The sequence below is a fragment of the Procambarus clarkii genome, chromosome 11, assembly GCF_040958095.1.
Source record: "Procambarus clarkii isolate CNS0578487 chromosome 11, FALCON_Pclarkii_2.0, whole genome shotgun sequence".
NCBI lineage: Eukaryota > Metazoa > Arthropoda > Malacostraca > Decapoda > Cambaridae > Procambarus > Procambarus clarkii.
Window position 1 is genome coordinate 29,274,385 of NC_091160.1, and position 21,222 is coordinate 29,295,606.

Here is a 21,222-nt window from a genome sequence, read left to right on the forward strand (position 1 = left end):
AAACCTTTTATATGACTCATCAGTCATTTGTTAAGCATAATTACTTATCTCTAACTTATAATCTTTAGCTACTCATCACTCTTGTACTCCATAAGGATTCACCATATCCTTGAGGTCTATTTCCTCTCATGTTTCAAGATTCATGCTGATTACAGATTAATCTAAATCTCGCTTTATTATTTGCTAATCATTTGTGTCCTCTTTTACTCTCTAGTATCACCAAATCTCAGCTCTGGTCAAACAGAATCTTATGCCTTACTTTCTATTATGTCTTATCTATTTCTAAATCTCATTCTAAAGCATTCATCTTTATTTACTTTTTTCCGTTCTCGTACATTCACATTTAGTTTGTTTTGGTCCTAGTGCAGCCACATATTTGCTTTCTTCTTTGCTCATTTACATCAATTATTATTATCCGTTTGCTTATCCCCATTTTCTCTTAGTATATATTTGCTGAGTCAATTATGTTATCTTTCATTATGTTATCCATCTCATTTGTTATCATCTGTTGTCTCATAAAACTATATCTTTATCTATAACAGACAATGCATCTCTGTCTCTCTATATCTCTGTCCATGGTTGGAAGCCAAACATTTGGAGATTGCCACAAAAAACTTTGCGTGGGGAATTGACTGGAGTATGGGACGAACATAGGCTGGTCGGTTTCAGTCTAAGTGAAATAGTTTAGGAAATATCAGCCTCTAACCCCCCCCCCTCCTCCGTACTATTTTCGGGATTTCTGAAATGACACCACTGATGAGTTGTGCATTGAGTTTACTCCCTGTTCTTTACCCGCGGAGGTAAACCCTCCTATTATGAACCTTTTTAACGTACTTGTTATGTAATGATTTGTGTAAGTTTTTACAAGTAAAGTCTCTAATTTGATTTGGATAGAGACAATGTGTATTTTCTGTTCCGTTATTGTGACTCATGTAATTTATGCACTGTATATTTTATGAAAATTTTCGAGTTATAAATATGCATCCATTAATGAATACAGATTTGGTTTGATTGATTCCATTTGCTGTGTAACCAGATTTTCCTTTTACTGTTTACCCTCATGACTCTCAGTGTGAACCCCTGACTTTCCTTTTATGAAATTTTTCGAGTTATAAATATACAACCATTAATGAATACAGCTTTGGTTTGATTGATTTCATTTGCTGTGTAACCTGATTTTCCTTTTACTGTTTACCCTCGTGACTCACTGTGATCCCCTGTCTTTCCCTTTAATGTGTACCCTTCTGACGCCGCACTGACTGCATAACATGCTAAATCTCCTCATCCTCTGCATCCTCCAGAAACTCCCCTTATTGTCAGCCCACCTGACCCTACCCTTGTTGTGAAGCCTCCTGACTCTCCTTACTGATCAACTTCTGTGTTCTCTTCTATTTTGCTTTCTGTAAACAAATGTTATTGAGCTTACACACAGAAATCACAATTGCGTGATGTATCAAATGAACAAATCCACAACGGCCGTGACGAGGATTCGAACCTGCGTCCGAGAGCATCCCAGACGCTGCCTTAATCGACTGAGCTACGACATGGTAAAAGGAGTTGAAACCTAAGTTCTACTGAACTTACTGGATCCTGCAGCCTCTCCGAGGCACAAACCAGGGTTTTACACAACTCCCCCCATGCACTCGAGATATGTCAATAGGCCGTTCTCCCTCTTCGCCCTTACTTCATTCATCACGTACTTTATGTCGTAGCTCAGTCGATTAAGGCAGCGTCTGGGATGCTCTCGGACGCAGGTTCGAATCCTCATCACGGCCCTTGTGGATTTGTTCAAATGTTATTGAGTTTCCATGTTGAACTAAGCGTCCATTTAAAGTCCCCCTACTTTATAGTTAAATAATTGTTACTAGAAGCATTTCTTAATGTACGTTATTCGTGTTGACTTCCTAGTATTGTTTTTTCTATCACTTTCCTTCCACCTTCTTTTCTTATCCTTTATCTTTTTCTCTGGTTGGTTGTCCGTTAGGGCACGGTCTCCATGCCATGATTCCCCATTGATCATTGCGACTAGTTCAGGTCTCGCGCTCTTACTCTACTATACATGTGTTCTCCGGCAGGATATTCCTGCTTTTTTACTTTAACAATGGTCATGTAATATGATCGAAAGCGCTCAGTCGATTCTCCTATTCTCTTCACTGTGGTGCATCACCTGGACCGAGGATGCTGCCTCTTCGCGATTGCAATAATGTATGGCGTGATCTGACCCGGGGGTACCAGCAGTGGGTACGAATATTGTTTGTTGTAATATATTACAGCATAACCCATATTGGCTTTGCGCCCTGGAGAAGCCACTCCAGACCGACAACCAGATCTCAACTCCATAGTCTCCTGAGACTGATGGATGCCTACTACAGATATATTGAGCGCTGTTGCAATATATTGAGATACTGTAAAGACAAGAACTACGAATGGTTACGAGTCTGTGGGGCCGGGGAGATACACTACAGAGTACAAAGTCCCATCCATGTCAGTGCCTGTGGAGACGTGAGTTTAAACAAACGGTCACAGAGCCCCTTTTGCGTCATTGTCAGTGAAGACGATCAATGCACGCACGAGCGGAATGCAGCGAGTTTTGTGTGCAGGATTTTCGAACAAAGCAAAACTTTACTTTTGAAGTGCTTTCAGAGAAAAGTCTATAGCATTGCCAAGCCGGGCTAGAGAGTTTGCAACACTGTCATTGGGCCTGCAATAGGTATGGCCGGCCCTATAGTTAGTCCTTTATTTCCATTAAAGAGAATCGTATAAACTACTGGGGTGTATAAGATCTTCTTTAACGTCAATTTTAAAGAGTTTCTTGGTCAATGTAAGAAAAATAACATGTGGATACATTCATTATTCTCAGAAATTAATGAGTAATCACAACATAATTTTAATTTTTTAAGTTAAACTGAATTAAAATGCGAAAAAGGGATGACTCAGCCTTTAGGAAACATGATGTAAAAGGCTTATTTTGAAATTTGCTTTTACATAATATTTGGAATATTTTTTTTTATATCCAATAGAGTTAACACAACAATGGAATATATAACTTTAGTTAGTGCAATTCCGCATAGTATTATGTGCGATATATTCTATATAAATAAAAATGGAAATGTTCGTTTGTTCATAATCGCTAATCTCAGAAAGTTCTTCACCGATTGCTTTGAAATTTTCACACAACGTTCCATTTGCATCCGAGCGAGCTTTTATATACATACTATATAGATGTTATGTTTGTGACGGGAAAAAAACATGATTTTTTTAAAAACTGTTTTTATCATGTGAGGGAAATCTTCGAAACCTCTTTACCGATTGCTATGAAATTTTGACACAACGTTACATTCGAATAAGCGAGTGTTTTTATAAATGTACTATATACGTGCCTCAGCTGTGCCAGGAAAAAACATGTTTTTTTTTTTTAAGCACCATCTGTTGGACGTAAGATAAACACACGCTGTAATCTCTGAAAGTTCTTCGCCAATTGCTTTGAAATTTTAATACAACGTTGCGTTTGAATATGCGCATGTTTTTTTTATATACCTACTACATGGATGCCACAAATGTGACAAGGAAAAACATTCTTTTTTAATAAATACCGCTATCTGTTGCATGTAAGAGCAACATGCGCTATCCTAAATATGCAACAATTCCATTTCCGATTGCATTGACAAATTTAATTTTCATAGATTTCTATTTATTTTCATTTTGATTTAATTATTTTGTCTGACATTGCGTTGGAATTGAGCTGTGTTGTTTACGAAACGTTCATTTTATGAGTATAGTTGATTTTTTTTTTAACTGTTTTTATATCGCGTTTTTTTTAACTGTTTTCCTTATATTTCAGTGATGGGAACATCAGATCATTTGGGAATGCATCGGTCGAGGGAGTCGGGAATGGTGGGGAGGACGAGGGGATGGGGGAGTGAGAGATGGTGGGGAAGACGAGGAGACGGGGATGTGGGGAATGGTTAGGAGGACGAGGGGACGGAGGAGTGGGAGGATGATGTGGAGGACAAAGGAACGGGGTAGGGGAGAATGATGGGGAGACCGAGGGGACGGGGGAGTTGGGAATGAGGGGACAGGGGAATAGAGAATGGTGGGGAATACAAGGGGGCAGGGCTAGTGGGGGATGGTCGGGGGGAGTAAGGGGACAGGGGAGGGGGGGAATGGTAGGGTGGATGAGGGGGACAGGGGGGAGTGAGAGAGGGTGGGGAGGACGAGGGGACGGTGGAGTGGGGAATGGTTGGGAGGACTAGGAGAGAGGGGTGTGGGGAATGGTTTGGAGGAATTGGGAGTGAGGAGTGGTTGGAAGGACGAGGGGACGTTGGAGGGGGGAATGGTGGGGAGGACTGGAAGAAGGGGAAAGGTTGCTGTGGCTCAGCAACGCACATGCGTTTTTGAGCCACAGCAACGCGTGGCAGGGTACAGCTAGTATTGTTATAAATTAGAAAATGTTAATTATGTATAATTATCAGTCATTAGTTTTTCTCATTTGTCATATCTGTACAGTTAGAAAAAGATTTCTTCTCCTGAGCTAGACAAGCTAAAACGTCATTGAGACCTTATATCGATAAGTTACTAAAAACAGCTCTTGGCTCGTATCTTTGATGTAATTTACTACTAATCTGTTAAGCCTTTATTTAGAGAGTCTTATTAATGAATCAATTAATCAAAGTCCATCCAAGACAAACTTGTAAGCTCATTTGATTACACAGAAGAACGTAAACACACAACCATATGTTCTTTAATTGCTCTAGTCCGGTAGACCACGTAGATGTCTGCTGTCAAATATATAGTCACCTTTGCAATAAATGTGCTTACTAAGGCATCAATTCGATTTGTTGATGAATTGCAAAATAGTGATCCGCTGAACTGAGTCCACCAAAACGACTGTTTGCTATTAGATTGCAAATATATAACAGTATTTTCTGTGTTTTTTTCAGGTAATTCTTGCAACAGGCTTTATTTCATACAAAATTGCAGAGCAGTATAACTTTTTGCTGCCATATAATAAGTTCAACTTTATTTCTGTTTTCGTTTTCTATGTTGTATTCAACATTGTATATGTATTTGGTTTTATAAAAAAATTATATTATTCCGGTGTTGAATATATTAAGAGGAGGTTGTGTCTTAAGATTAATCTCGAAGTGGAGGAGATGCTGTTGTCTCTGCTTAGATGATGCATATCCAGTCCTTGGTGTCCAGAAGATGGATGCTTCAGAGTGGCATCTATGAGCTCGTCTGGTGCGTGATTCGTCTCCTTTATAATGGTGACCCAGGCCAGGCTGCTATAGGTTAAAGAACTATCGAAATAGTCTACAAGTAACCTACAGAAAATAGTCTACAAGTAACCTACAGAAAATAGTCTACAAGTAACCTACATGTAATCTATTCTCTTCATTGTCCATCACTCCTCTTTCACTGTAACTGTCTTTCCTCGCTGTTCTTGTCTCCCTTCACTGCCAAACTCTTCCCTCCCTACCTTTGTGTCCCCTCACTAACAGACCTTACCCTCCACTGCCAACGTCCGTCTCCACTACCAGCCTTTTGCCTCTCTTCCTGTGCCTCCATTTCTTAAATTACTTCCCATATTTCTTTCTACTCTCACTCTCTTTCCCTCGCCTTGCTACGCGTCTCTCCACCCTTGCTTCCCTTCTCTCCCTTCACTACGATACCACGCTCACCCCTCACACTCTTGACTCTCCCCCTCACTGTGCCACGGTCCACCAGCTGGCCTGAGTGAGGGGAGAAGTTGTCAACAAAAATAGAGACGTGTATTGGTGTGGAGTCAAGCGGTAGTCGATGACTTGCTGGTACGTCCCTCACACTGTTGTGTGGTGATGGTGAGGGTGAGTGTGGTGAAGATGGTGAGGGTGGTTGTGGTGAAGATGGTGAGGGTGGTTGTGGTGAAGATGGTGCTGGTGGTTGTGGTGAGTGTGGTGAAGATGGTGAGGGTGGTTGTGGTGAAGATGGTGAGGGTGAGTGTGGTGAAGGTGGTGAGGGTGGTTGTGGTGAGTATGGTGAAGATAATGAGGGTGGTTATGGTGAGTGTGGTGAAGATGGTGAGGGTGGTTGTGGTGAGTGTGGTGAAGATGGTGAGGGTGGTTATGGTGAAAATAATGCTGATGGTTGTAGTGAGTGTGGTGAAGATGGTGATGGTGGTTATGGTTAGTGTGGTGAATATGATGGTGGATGATGGTGATGGTAGCGCTTATAATGCTGGTGGTGGAGTTGGGGAAAATTGTTGTGATGATGGTAGTGGTGAAGATGATGTTGGTGGTGATGATGATGGAGATGGTAGTGGTGAAGATGATGTTGGTGATGACAGTACATACATTACAGTATTTACCTAACAGAGTCTAAAGCGGAATGAGGTCCAACTCCAAATGCCCTGCCTACTCGCCTATTTCACCTGTTGCGTTACATTACCATTTTTCTGACGCGTAAATTCTTTGTAAAATCAGTCTTTAAAGTGGCGGATGGAAGTGGCTTCCATAACTTCTTCTTTCAGAACATTAAACTTGTTGACTCCCATGAAGGTACGAGTATTTCCTTATATTCCTTTAGTTAATTTCCATTTCCTGCTTCAACCAGTGCATCTTATCCCATTTCCTCTCAATTTGAAGAGGCTCTTCTTGTCTACCGTATTTATTCCTCTCAGAAATTTGTATGTTTTGATCATATATCCTCTATCCTTATTATTCTATAGGCTTGTGATATTTAGTTCCCTTAGCCTGTTCTTGTGGCTTAACCTTCTTAACTTTGGCACCAGTATCGTTGCAAAACTTTGCCCCTTTTCAATTTTTCGATTTGTTTTTCACAAGATGCGAATTCCAAGCCGGTGCTCCATATTCCAGCATTGCTTTAAAAAATGTCGTACAGCTTGCTTTGAATGAATCTTGATTTAGGTCTCTAAATGATGCTTTTATATTTGCCAGCGACCCATATGCTGCCGATGCTGTCCTGTTTATGTGTGCCTCCGGTGTGAGTGTCGGAATTATATGCATTCTCAGATCCTTCTCTCTCTCTCTCTCTCTCTGATTCCAGCAGTGGCCTTCCCTTTATGGTGTAGATGCCTTCTGGTCTTCTCTTTATATTCCCCATCGTCATTACCGTTTGTTTGACCATCCCAGGAGTTTGTCAAGGTCCTTCTGTAACCTCCCGCAGTCCTTTATTTTTACATTACCCACCGGTTTTGCCTTAGCGGTAAACACTCACATTCTCCAGTAAACTTCCTTTGGAAGATGGTTCACATCAATTAGGAACAGCAGTGGTCCAAGGACAGAGCTTTGTGGGGATATCACTTGTTATATTTCAGCAGCTTGAAACCTCTCTTTGACTATTTGCTTTCTGTCCTTCAGGTACTCCCTTACTCAGTTCAGTATTTTCCCAGTTATCCCAGCCTGCTTCTCCATCCCGTTCAACAGTCTTTCTTTATTATCAATTGTGACGGTTATCTCCTTCAAGAGATTGAGCCTGCTCTTCCCTCTACAAATACGTCGCAACAAACTATATAAAACTACTAGGGAAGAAATGTCCAACAACGACAACAACACCAGCAAGGTTTGCCAGCGAGCAAAACGTATGCAGCCAGAGACACCTGTTCAGACTCAAACCGCCAAACTACCTGTTGATCGCTACCGGCTCCGCTGATTGGTCGCCGGCCGGGCTGCAACTGCACTCCACCCCCCCATACTACTTGATGTCTGGGGTCGCCACGACCTCAGACCTCAGAATATTCTGTGCTTCCGCGGTTACCACTCCTCCCGGCTAGACGTTAGCGTATACTGAGAGAGGTGGTAGCTTAAAGCCAATATTCCAGCACCTTACCTTTATTTTTGTATTGCACTTCTTGTTATTTTGTCTTAACGTAACTTTTCATTGTGTCATTTAATTATTCTTATTCTTTTGATTGATTGATTTTATTATACGAATTTGTTTGTCCCTTTTATTCATGTTTTGATTTATTTAACGTAATTAAAATTTCATTGTTAAAGTTTACTTGTGTTTTGTGTGTCTTCTCCTTACCTTACCACAGACGAAGTTCCAGTTTTCTATTTTTTTTTATAACTATGTGACGAGGCCATACCCCTAGCCTTAAACAGCCGAACACCAACGCGTTACCGTCACACAATATTAAATGCCTTTTGACAATCAAGTAAGATACAGTCAACCCAGCATTCTGTTTTTGTTTAACCTTGTCATACAATTCAGTCAATTTGGTCAGGCACGGTTTTCCCTTTCCTTAGTCCATGCTGTCTTTTTCTCACCAAAATTAGTACTCTCCAAATGCTCCAACATTCTTGGAAAATGATGGAGCATTTAAAGCATAAGAATGGAAGTAACTGCAGATACTTCGATTCGTATGTTTTCATACCCATTGATCGGTGTTCTGTCACCTTCAACAAAACTTTTGTGCCATATCACCTCACCCAAAACGAGTATAAGTATGTTGTATGTTATGTAGAAACGAGTCTTTGAAAATGTAAGAATATTACGAAACGCGTTCAGGCATCAGACCAAAATTAAAAATGTAAAGAATGAATTTTGGAGAGTTAATTTTTCAATTCCCCTCGACCGTGAAGAAAAATGTGAGAAATTTTGAGAAGATTCGTGCTAGAATTATTAATCTTACTCTTCCGGTCACATTCAACAACATATATATATATATATATATATATATATATATATATATATATATATATATATATATATATATATATATATATATATATATATATATGTATGTCGTACCTAGTAGCCAGAACGCAGTTCTTGGCCTACTATGCAAGGCCCGATTTGCCTAATAAGCAAAGTTTTCCTGAAATAATATATTTTCTTAATTTTTTTTCTTATGAAATGATAAAGCTACCCATTTCATTATGAATGAGGTCAATTTTTTTTTATTGGAGTTAAAATTAACGTAGATATATGACCGAACCTAACCAACCCTACGTAACCTAACCTAACCTATCTTTATATGTTAGGTTAGGTTAGGTAGCCGAAAAAGTTAGGTTAGGTTAGGTTAGGTAGGTTAGGTTGTCGAAAAACAATTAATTCATGAAAACTTGGCTTATTAGGCAAATCGGGCCTTGCATAGTAGGCTGAGAAGTGCGTTCTGGCTAATAGGTACGACATATATATATATATATATATATATATATATATATATATATATATATATATGTCGACATATATATATATATATGTCGTACCTAGTAGCCAGAACGCACTTCTCAGCCTACTATGCAAGGCCCGATTTGCCTAATAAGCCAAGTTTTCCTGAATTAATATATTTTCTCTAATTTTTTTCTTATGAAATGATAAAGCTACCCATTTCATTATGTATGAGGTCAATTTTTTTTATTGGAGTTAAAATTAACGTAGATATACGACCGAACCTAACCAACCCTACCTAACCTAACCTAACCTATCTTTATAGGTTAGGTTAGGTTAGGTAACCGAAAAAGTTAGGTTAGGTTAGGTTAGGTAGGTTAGGTAGTCGAAAAACAAATAATTCATGAAAACTTGGCTTATTAGGCAAATCGGGCCTTGCATAGTAGGCTGAGAAGTGCGTTCTGGCTACTAGGTACGACATATATATATATATATATATATATATATATATATATATATATATATGCGAACAAGCCTGAATGGTCCCCAGGACAATATGCAACTGAAAACTCACACCCCAGAAGTGACTCGAACCCATACTCCCAGAAGCAACGCAACTGGTATGTACAAGACGCCTTAATCCACTTGACCATCACGACCGGACATAATGAGGTGATAGCCGAGGCTATTTGAACCACCCCACCGCCGGCACTCGGATAGTAATCTTGGGCATAGCATTTTACCAAATCACCTCATTCTTTGGGGCACACGTGAGGAACACAAATGCGAACAAGCCTGAATGGTCCCCAGGACAATATGCAACTGAAAACTCACACCCCAGAAGTGACTCGAACCCATACTCCCAGAAGCAACGCAACTGGTATGTACAAGACGCCTTAATCCACTTGACCATCACGACCGGACATAATGAGGTGATAGCCGAGGCTATTTGAACCACCCCACCGCCGGCACTCGGATAGTAATCTTGGGCATAGCATTTTACCAAAGTATGGGTTCGAGTCACTTCTGGGGTGTGAGTTTTCAGTTGCATATTGTCCTGGGGACCATTCAGGCTTGTTCGCATTTGTGTTCCTCACGTGTGCCCCAAAGAATGAGGTGATTTGGTAAAATGCTATGCCCAAGATTACTATCCGAGTGCCGGCGGTGGGGTGGTTCAAATAGCCTCGGCTATCACCTCATTATGTCCGGTTGTGATGGTCAAGTGGATTAAGGCGTCTTGTACATACCAGTTGCGTTGCTTCTGGGAGTATGGGTTCGAGTCACTTCTGGGGTGTGAGTTTTCAGTTGCATATTGTCCTGGGGACCATTCAGGCTTGTTCGCATTTGTGTTCCTCACGTGTGCCCCAAAGAATGAGGTGATTTGGTAAAATGCTATGCCCAAGATTACTATCCGAGTGCCGGCGGTGGGGTGGTTCAAATAGCCTTGGCTATCACCTCATTATGTCCGGTCGTGATGGTCAAGTGGATTAAGGCGTCTTGTACATACCAGTTGCGTTGCTTCTGGGAGTATGGGTTCGAGTCACTTCTGGGGTGTGAGTTTTCAGTTATATATATATATATATATATATATATATATATATATATATATATATATATATATATATATATATGTTGTACCTAGTAGCCAGAACGTCGTACTCGGCCTACTATGCAAGGCCCGATTTGCCTAATAAGCCAAGTTTTCATGAATTAATATATTTTCTCTAATTTGTTTCTTATGAAATGATAAAGCTACCCATTTCATTATGTATGAGGTCAATTTTTTTATTGGAGCTAAAATTAACGTAGATATATGACCGAACCTAACCAACCCTACCTAACCTAACCTAACCTATCTTTATAGGTTAGGTTAGGTTAGGTAGTCGAAAAAGTTAGGTTAGGTTAGTTAGGTTAGGTAGTCGAAAAACCATTAATTCATGAAAACTTGGCTTATTAGGCAAACCGAGCCTTGCTTAGTAGGCTGAGAAGTGCGTTCTGGCTACTAGGTACGACATATATATATATATATATATATATATATATATATATATATATATATATATATATATATATATATATATATATATATATATATATATATATTTATATTGTTACGATAATCTCCTTCAAGAGAGATTTGGCCAGCTCTTTCCTATCGTCATGTTACTTCAGTACATCTACAACATCTCGATACTACAAGTAAGTGTAGTACATATTTAGTCAAATACGTTTTGCCAGGCGTAAACGTATCAGACACTCGCTCTCCACCTCCCCCCTCCATCGTCGCCGATCACCAAACTACCATTTCCTGCCTGCCCACTTCTGATTGGTGAATCGACGTCTGCACCACTGCACCTCAGCGCCATTTACCTAGCCGATGTCTGGGCCTGCACCAGCAATTGGAGTTAGAATATCCTGTGCTCTCAAGCTGAAACAACCATCTGATATATGCTCTGTCTATTAGTGGATGTTCTCAGCCAGCACTTTATTCTCAGCACCTGTTAATTTCATTTTGTCTTTATCCATTTTAGAGTAACGTCACCACTATATTATTTTATGTTATTTTTTGAATTTATAATTTTGTAAGTTTGCACTGTACATAGCCAAGGAATTGTCTTATTCATAATTTGTTTTCTATTTAATTAAAGTTTCATTGTTCATACTATTTGTTTTGCTTGTTTTGCCTTACTTTGCCACAGGACACAACAGCTACGCAGTCATCTTTTTTTTTAAATGTGATAGGCATTGACACCAGCCATTGGGAGGACTGCCGAACACCGACACTTCTTTTTCCCATCCTAATTAATGGGGGCCTGTCCAAAGAGCCTCACTCAAGTACTAGTACAAAAACATCAATGTGTTGTAAGTGTACTTGGATTTGATACAGTTGCTTTTCAATATTTTCATTCCTTTTGATATTTATATGGTGCTGTGTATTTTGTGCTTTCCGAGAGTAGCATATAGTGAGTGTTGGATAATTGTGGATTACGTGGTGACTGGAGGCCTCAGTCATTCTCTTAATTGGTCATCCCTCCCTGAGTGTTATTACTCGTGTATTCCACCTTTTTTGTCCCTAGGATATTTCGCATTCAGATAGATCATCATTTTGGTACCCTGGTACTTTGATTTGTCTTTGGGCCAAAGCACCCTATCTACTGGAATCTGACCAAAGGAGGATACAGAGGGCCATAGTTCCTCTAGCACGGACTACGCTGTTGAGTTGGGACCTCAACAGCAGTTCTGGTCACCAGTTGACACTCGCACACCTATACGTCTGTCAGAGATGATGATATTTACTTAGGTAGGAAAGTAGCTTTCTTTTTTCAGAGCACAAGGAACGCTAATTCTGTAAGTATCATATAATTAAGTTGGAAACCCCTTGCTTCTGTCCTATAGGGACTCGGCAAGGTATCCCTACATTCTTGGACTACCTTTTCACAATTACAAGTTTCATTTGTTTTCGAAACTATCGGTTTCATTTATTAAGTAGGCTTTTCTTGCCTTTATTGTCTTACATTGAGTACCGGGTACAAGATTTCCTGCGATTTTGATTGACTAATCATTTACCATACTAATATTAACGTTAATTGTTAACGATTAAATTTCCACAGGATAGTTACCAGTTGCCACGTCATCCTGTTACTGACACTTACAATATCACAAGTATATTCGTTGTACACTCATTTGCTATTTCAAAATGTTTCGTCTCTCAGCATTTCGTAATGATCCAGCAAGTGAAGTAGGGAACTTAAGTCGTGCCAAGAGGACCGAATTACAAACTCTTGCACACGAGTATCAACTAAATGCTCCCCCTGGAGCCAACAAAAATAACTTGCACAATATTATCTTGGATCACCTCTTAGATGAAGGAATTACAGACTCTGAAGCTCACGAAAACTATTATATTGCAGATAAACATGCTCTGGCAGCTATGAAGTTGAAGCTCGAACTAGCGAACACAGAGCGGGAACAACTAAAAGAAGCTCTCCAGATACATGAATGAGAGGCTGCCCTAAAGCGTGTCCAACTGTACGAACAAGCTGCATATGAGAAAGAAGCTCTACAACGAAGAGAACGTGAGGCTGCCCTAAAGAAAGAAGAACGAGAACGTGAGGCTGCCCTAAAGGAACGCGAGATGGCCCTAAAGAAGGAAGAGGCGGCCCTACACCAAGAGCGTGAGCGAGTACAGCTTGAAGCAAGAAAACGTCACCTGAAGATGCAACGTGAGCACGATAAGAAGCAAGCTGACATGGCTCTAGCATGTCGTCAACAAGAACTCACCTTGGAAACTACACACAACGCTAAGCGCCAACAAGCTACCGCTAGTCTCCCAGTAAGCTTCAATGTCTCCCATGCAAGTAAGTTAATGCCACCATTCGTTGAGACAGAGATAGACATGTTTTTTACCACTTTTGAGACCCTAGCTAAAAAACTTAGCTGGCCTGAAGATCAATGGTCTACCTTTCTCAGAGTGCATCTCACAGGTAGAGCTGCGGTTAATCTCAGTACCTTAGCATCTGAGATTGACTACCAGACCCTGAAGCAAGCAGTTTTAGACGCCTACCTTCTCTCCACCGAAAGCTACAGACGAAAATTCCGTGATTATCTAAAGGCAAGTACCACCACCTTTCTAGAATTTGCCAATACAAAGAAAAGATATTTCATGAAATGGCTGGAAGCAGCACATGTCTCTACATTTTCAGAACTCGTCAACCTCATTCTAGTTGAGGAATTCTTTAGACGTGTTTCCCCTTCCGTCCGTTTATATTTAGCAGACAAAGAAGAAACCGACTACATCAGATGTGCGAAGTCGGCTGACACCTACAGTCTTATACACCGGCTAACGCCTGACCCACCTTCCAGTAAGAAGTCTTGGTATAGTTATGACAAAGTGAGTACCGATCATGCGAGCTCCCAATTGTATTGTAAGTATTGCAAGCTCTATGGACATACCATAGATAAATATGGAAAAGCTCAATATAAAGGCTATAGTGAAACTCCTAAACCCAAACCGACTCCTCCAAAGTCCGGTAAGCCTGTGATGAATGTTGGAGTTCCTGTTAATGATCTTTCTCTCATAAGCAAACACCTGTATCTTGGAACTGTCTCTGCCAACAGTACAGATTCTGAGGGATGTTTCAAAGTGAAGATCTTGAGGGACACAGCGGCTCTTCAGTCAATAATATTGAAATCGTCTGTGCCTAACATCACCTATACCGGCGAAACCGTCCTTATCACTGACCTCACTGCTACCACTCCGTATCCACTCACCAGAGTCCACCTGGATTGTCCTGCAGTTCCTACAACAGGCCCAATTCAGCAATCAATGTCTTCTACGCTGGGCCTTGTACTTGCAGAATTTAAAACCGGAGATCTTATGCATCAAAGGTTTGGACAACATCATAGCCAACGCCCTCTTCAGAGTCAACGAGGTAGAGACAGCTACTCCTACCTCTACAACAACCACTGAAGTAACTTAACCCATAAGAGCAGGCTTCGGGAGAGAGCTGTTATGATAATCTCCTTCAAGAGAGATTTGGCCAACTCTTTCCTATTGTCATGTTACTTCAGTACATCTACAACATTTAGATACTACAAGTAAGTGTAGTGCATATTTAGTCAAATACGTTTTGCCAGGCGCAAACGTATCAGACACTCGCTCTCCACCTCCCCCCCCCGCTCCATCGTCGCTGATCACCAAACTAACATTTCCTGCTTGCCAGCTTCTGATTAGAGAATCGACGTCTGCACCATTGCACCTCTGCGCTATCTACCTAGCCGATGTCTGGGCCTGCACCAGCCATTGGAGTTAGAATATCCTGTGCTCTCAAGTTGAAACAATCATCTGATATACGCTCTGTCTATTAGTGGATGTTCTCAGCCAGCGCTTTATTCTCAGCACCTGTTAATTTCATTTTTTCTTTATCCATTTTAGAGTAACATCACCACTATATTATTTTATGTTATTTTTTGAATTTATAATTTTGTGAGTTTGCACTGTACATAGCCAAGGAATTGTCTTATTCATAATTTGTTTTCAATTTAATGAAAGTTTCATTGTTCATACTATTTGTTTTGCTTGTTTTGCCTTACTTTGCCACAGGACACAACAGCTACGGAGTCATCTTTTTTTTTTTTAAATGTGATAGGCATTGACACCAGCCATTGGGAGGACTGCCGGACACCTGCACTTCTTTTTTCCATCACAATATATATATATATATATATATATATATATATATATATATATATATATATATATATATATATATATATATATATATATATATATATATATATTTAGACATATGTCGTACCTAGTAGCCAGAACGCACTTCTCAGCCTACTATGCAAGTCCCGATTTGCCTAATAAGCCAAGTTTTCCTGAATTAATATATTTTCTCTATTTTTTTTCTAATGAAATGATAAAGCTACCCATTTCATTATGTATGAGGTCAATTTTTTTTTATTTGAGTTAAAATTAACGTAGATATATGACCGAACCTAACCAACCCTACCTAACCTAACCTATCTTTATAGGTTAGGTTAGGTTAGGTAGCCGAAAAAGTTAGGTTAGGTTAGGTTAGGTAGCCGAAAAAGTTAGGTTAGGTTAGGTTAGGTAGGTTAGGTAGTCGAAAAACAATTAATTCATCAAAACTTGGCTTATTAGGCAAATCGGGCCTTGCATAGTAGGCTGAGAAGTGCGTTCTGGCTACTAGGTACGACATATATATATATATATATATATATATATATATATATATATATATATATATATATATATATATATATATATATATATAGATATAGATATATATGTCGTACATATGTACGTACCTAGTATGTCGTACATATGTCGTACCTAGTAGCCAGAACGCACTTCTCGGCCTACTATGCAAGGCCCGATTTGCCTAATAGGCCGAGTGATTTTCTTTATTTTAAATAAATTGCTCCCAATTAGTTTATTTGAATTATTAATAATATATTATATTAAGATCATACATTATTGACTTAGTTGTGTTAGTTTAGGTTAGGTTAGGTTGGGTGGGTTAGGTTTGGTCATATATCTACGTAAATTTTAACTCAAATTTAAACACATTATCTAATACACAATAAAATGGACAGATTTATCATTTCATAAGAAAAAAAATGGAAAAATATACAAATTCAGCAAACTTGGCTTATTAGGCAAATCGGGCTTTGCATAGTAGGCCAAGTACGACGCTCTGGCTACTAGGTACGACATATATATATATATATATATATATATATATATATATATATATATATATATATATATATATATATATATATATATATATATATATGTGTGTGTGTGTGTGTGTAACCATAACCATAAGTCACCCTCAAAAATTTATTAAGACCCCTTTTACCATCAAACTCTCCCTAAATTCACTCTCAGTCTATTATCACCTTAGACCTTTAATGACATTTCCCATTCAGAGCTGAGAGCGTCCACCGGAAGGTTCTTTTGGTCCCGATTTGCATAACGTTATGGCTGGGTGATTCCCCACGGGAATTCCGTTCTTTGATTAACAGCTTCCAAACATCATCCTTCACGACGAGTGAGGGCAAGCGCCCAGCACGGAATATGCTTACTGAGGGTTGATTCCTCCATCTCAATTTGCATGTTATTAGGGGAGTGGTCAGATCCTGTGACACCCAGACTAATGGTGGTTTCTGTTAACATAAAAGAGTTTCAGGCCGGAAGTTTATCGCAGTTTAGTAACAGAGGGATCGCATCACCTGAGTCAGCAATCTCCGTGTGTGTGTGTGTCTTCGTTCACTCCATGTGGGCTTACTGACTCTCACATGTGTTCTATCACTCCATAGGATTTCTTTCGGAACATATATGTATACACACACACCCCAGTTTTGACCAATCATTATATGTATACATACACTCCCCAGTTTTGACCAATCATTAAATGTATACACACACACCCCAGAGTTTTGACCAATCATAATTTTTGTTCTTCGTCACCGTATGTATCCTCTCCAGCCAATTGGTATCCTACCTGTACTGCATGTGTCGTCTCGTAACTTCAGTGTCTTCATACACTAGCTGTGTCTTCATACAGCATATCTGTGTCCTCAAACAGCAGCTGTGTCCTCATACATTAGCGCTGTTCTCATACGTCAGATGTGTCTTCCCTTCACCATCTGTGTCCACCCTCTCCACCTGTATCTTCCTTCCCCCCATTTCAACTGTGTCTGCTCCCTTCCCTTCCCTTCCCTTCTTGAGGCACTCAACTGTGTCTCCCCACTACACCTCTTTCCCCTACTCTCCACCTATCTCTCCCGACTCCACCTATCTCTCCCCACTCCATCTATATCTCCCCACTCCACCTATATCTCCCCACTCCACCTATATCTCCCCCACTCCACTTACTCCTGCTGTCTGCCCCACTCCACCTGTGCTTCATGTTTTTTTTTTTTTATGCAGGGATATTCCTGCGCGGGCCTTAAGCCTCTGGCTGGCCCACTAAGTGTTGCTTGTTTCTGTTTTACATGGGCGGAATATGAGTATTTATTACCCGTATGGTCGCTTCAGTAAGATTCATGTTGCTGCTTTTGCTGTTATTAATCTTGTTGAAGATGATGCTAATAGCATTGTTGCTGCTGATAATTATCTTGATGTGGCTGCTGATAGTTATATTTACGTTGCTGTTGATAATTATCTTGATGTTGATGATGATAGTTATATTTACGTTGCTGTTGATAATTATCTCTATGTTGAGCTGATAATTCTCTTTATGTTGCTGGTGATAATTATTTTTATGCTCCTGCTGATAATTATCATTATGCTGCTGTTGATAACTATCTTAATGTTGCTGCTGATAAGTATCTTTATGTTGCTGCTGATAATTATCTTTATGTTGCTGCTTATAATTATCTTTATGTTGCTGCTGATAATTATCTTTATGTTGCTGCTTATAATTATCTTTATGTTGCTGCTGATAATTATCACGATGTTGCTGCTGATAATTATCACGATGTTGCTGCTGATAATTATCTTTATGCTTCTGTTGAAATGTATCTTTATGCTACCGTTAAAAATTATCTTTATGCTGCGGCTGGTAATTATATTTATGAGAAAATTAATAAGAGCCATTAGGAGGATTCGAACCCCGCTCACTTAGTACTCTCAAGTACATACTCCTAGGCCATTGCACCATGACATGGTGAATGCAACCGGATTTCCCCCTGGAGGATTCCACTGAATCCTCTAGGAGGATTTACTGAAGGAGACATTTACTGAAGCCCAACGTAGCATCATCTCGTCAAATGCGCAATGCAAACTCATTAACTGGACGGGATTTCATTGATAAATCATCTACGTGATTCCTACTGAATTTCTTGTTAATACATCATCGTCTGTGTAATGTATTTGTGCAATTGTATTTATGTTGATGCTGATAATTATCTTTATGTTGCTGTTGATAATTATCTGTATGTTGCTGCTGATAATTATCTTTATGTTGCTGCTGATAATTATCTTAATTTTTCTACTGATAATTATCTTAATTTTTCTGCTGATAATTATCTTAATTTTTCTGCTGATAATTATCTTAATTTTTCTGCTGATAATTATCTTAATTTTTCTGCTGATAATTATTTTAATTTTGGTGTTGTTCATTATATTATTATTAATGTTGATAACAATCAAAATGTTCCTGCTGTTGTCTGTCTTAATATTGCAAATGCTAATTTTCGTAATATTGCAAATGTTAATTATCGTAATGTTAATGTTCTTAATTACAAAAAATGAGTTTCATATTCAATTTGACGCTACAGAAAATGTGTTCTAACTTAACATATGTATCTGCTGCAGTTCTTATTGTTAACGGGGCTGTTCCGGATGTCAGTGGTTCTTCGGGTGGTGTTCTGGATGTCAGTAGTCGTTCGGGTGGTGTTCCGGATGTCAGTAGTCGTTCGGGTGGTGTTCCGGATGTCAGTGGTCCTTCGGGTGGTGTTCCGGATGTCAGTAATCCTTCGGGTGCTGTTCTGGATGTCAGTAGTCGTTCGGGTGGTGTTCAGGATGTCAGTAGTCCTTCGGGTGGTGTTCCGGATGTCAGTAGTCCTTCGGGTGGTGTTCCGGATGTCAGTAGTCCTTCGGGTGGTGTTCCGGATGTTAGTAGTCCTTCGGGTGGTGTTCCGGATGTCAGTAGTCCTTCGGGTGGTGTTCCGGATGTCAGTAGTCCTTCGGGTGGTGTTCCGGATGTTAGAAGTCCTTCGGGTGGTGTTCCGGATGTCAGTAGTCCTTCGGGTGGTGTTCCGGATGTCAGTAGTCCTTCGGGTGGTGTTCCGGATGTCAGTAGTCCTTCGGGTGATGTTCCGGATGTCAGTAGTCCTTCGGGTGGTGTTCCGGATGTTAGTAGTCCTTCGGGTGGTGTTCCGGATGTCAGTAGTCCTTCGGGTGGTGTTCCGGATGTCAGTTGTCCTTCGGGTGGTGTTCCGGATGCTAGTAGTCCTTCGGGTGGTGTTCCGGATGTTAGTAGTCCTTCGGGTGATGTTCCGGATGTCAGTAGTCCTTCGGGTGGTGTTCCGGATGTTAGTAGTCCTTCGGGTGGTGTTCCGGATGTCAGTAGTCCTTCGGGTGGTGTTCCGGATGTCAGTAGTCGTTCGGGTGGTGTTCCGGATGTCAGTAGTCCTTCGGGTGGTGTTCCGGATGTCAGTAGTCCTTCGGGTGGTGTTCCGGATGTTAGTAGTCCTTCGGGTGGTGTTCCGGATGTCAGTAGTCCTTCGGGTGGTGTTCCGGATGTCAGTAGTCCTTCGGGTGGTGTTCCGAATGTTAGAAGTCCTTCGGGTGGTGTTCCGGATGTCAGTAGTCCTTCGGGTGGTGTTCCGGATGTCAGTAGTCCTTCGGGTGGTGTTCCGGATGTCAGTAGTCCTTCGGGTGATGTTCCGGATGTCAGTAGTCCTTCGGGTGGTGTTCCGGATGTTAGTAGTCCTTCGGGTGGTGTTCCGGATGTCAGTAGTCCTTCGGGTGGTGTTCCGGATGTCAGTTGTCCTTCGGGTGGTGTTCCGGATGTTAGTAGTCCTTCGGGTGGTGTTCCGGATGTTAGTAGTCCTTCGGGTGATGTTCCGGATGTCAGTAGTCCTTCGGGTGGTGTTCCGGATGTCAGTAGTCCTTCGGGTGGTGTTCCGGATGTCAGTAGTCCTTCGGGTGGTGTTCCAATACAAAGTTTTGGGCCCAGTTGATGCCAATGTTGGTAGTTGGTCGCCGTCGTGTGCTCCTGCAACTCAGTGATGCGGGACGTTGGTTGAGATACAGGATTGATGAGGGATTGTTGCTCAGGTGTCTGATAGATGTTGGCGTTTGGCTGAGGTCTCTTAAACTTCCTAATTGTGCTGTGACCCTTGATACAGCCCCCGCCGGTGGTGCTGTGTCCCGTGATACAGCCACCGCCGGTGGTGCTGTGTCCCGTGATACAGCCCCCGCCGGTGGTGCTGTGTCCCGTGATACAGCCCCCGCCGGTGGTGCTGTGTCCCGTGATACAGCCCCCGCCGGTGGTGCTGTGTCCCGTGATACAGCCCCGCCGGTGGTGCTGTGTCCCATGATGCAGCCCCGTCGGTGGTGCTGTGTCCTGTGATACAGCCCCGCTGGTGGTGCTGTGTCCCGTGATACAGCCCCGCCGGTGGTGCTGTGTCCCGTGATACATCCCCGCCGGTGGTGCTGTGTCCCATGATACAGCCCCGCTGGTGGTGCTGTGTCCCGTGATACAGTCCCGCCGGTAGTGCTGTGTCCCGTGACACAGCCCCGCTGGTGGTGCTGTGTCCCGTGATACAGCCCCGCTGGTGGTGCTGTGTCCCGTGATACAGCCCCGCCGGTGGTGCTGTGTCACGTGATACAGCCCCGCCAGTGGTGCTGTGTCCCGTGATACAGCCCCGCCGGTGGTGCTGTGTCCCGTGACACAGCCCCGCTGGTGGTGCTGTGTCCCGTGATACAGCCCCGCTGGTGGTGCTGTGTCCCGTGATACAGCCCCGCTGGTGGTGCTGTGTCCCGTGTTACAGCCCCGCTGGTGGTGCTGTGTCCTGTGATACAGCCCCCGCCGGTGGTGCTGTGTCCCGTGATACAGCCCC

General features: G+C 41.4%; 1 protein-coding gene across 1 annotated transcript; it reads right to left on the reverse strand.

The window, feature by feature from the left end:
• Positions 1-19,172: 19,172 nt before the first annotated feature.
• On the reverse strand, positions 19,173-20,801 carry LOC138363627 (ribosome-binding protein 1-like). The gene has a single exon (XM_069322993.1). The coding sequence runs from the start codon at positions 20,799-20,801 to the stop codon at positions 19,173-19,175; it is 1,629 nt and encodes a 542-aa protein (XP_069179094.1).
• Positions 20,802-21,222: the final 421 nt, after the last annotated feature.

What these genes read in the sequence shown, in the direction of transcription:
- LOC138363627 (XM_069322993.1), bottom strand. Translation starts at nt 20,801, where the DNA reads ATGTATCACGGGACACAGCACCACCGGCGGGGCTGTATCACGGGACAC.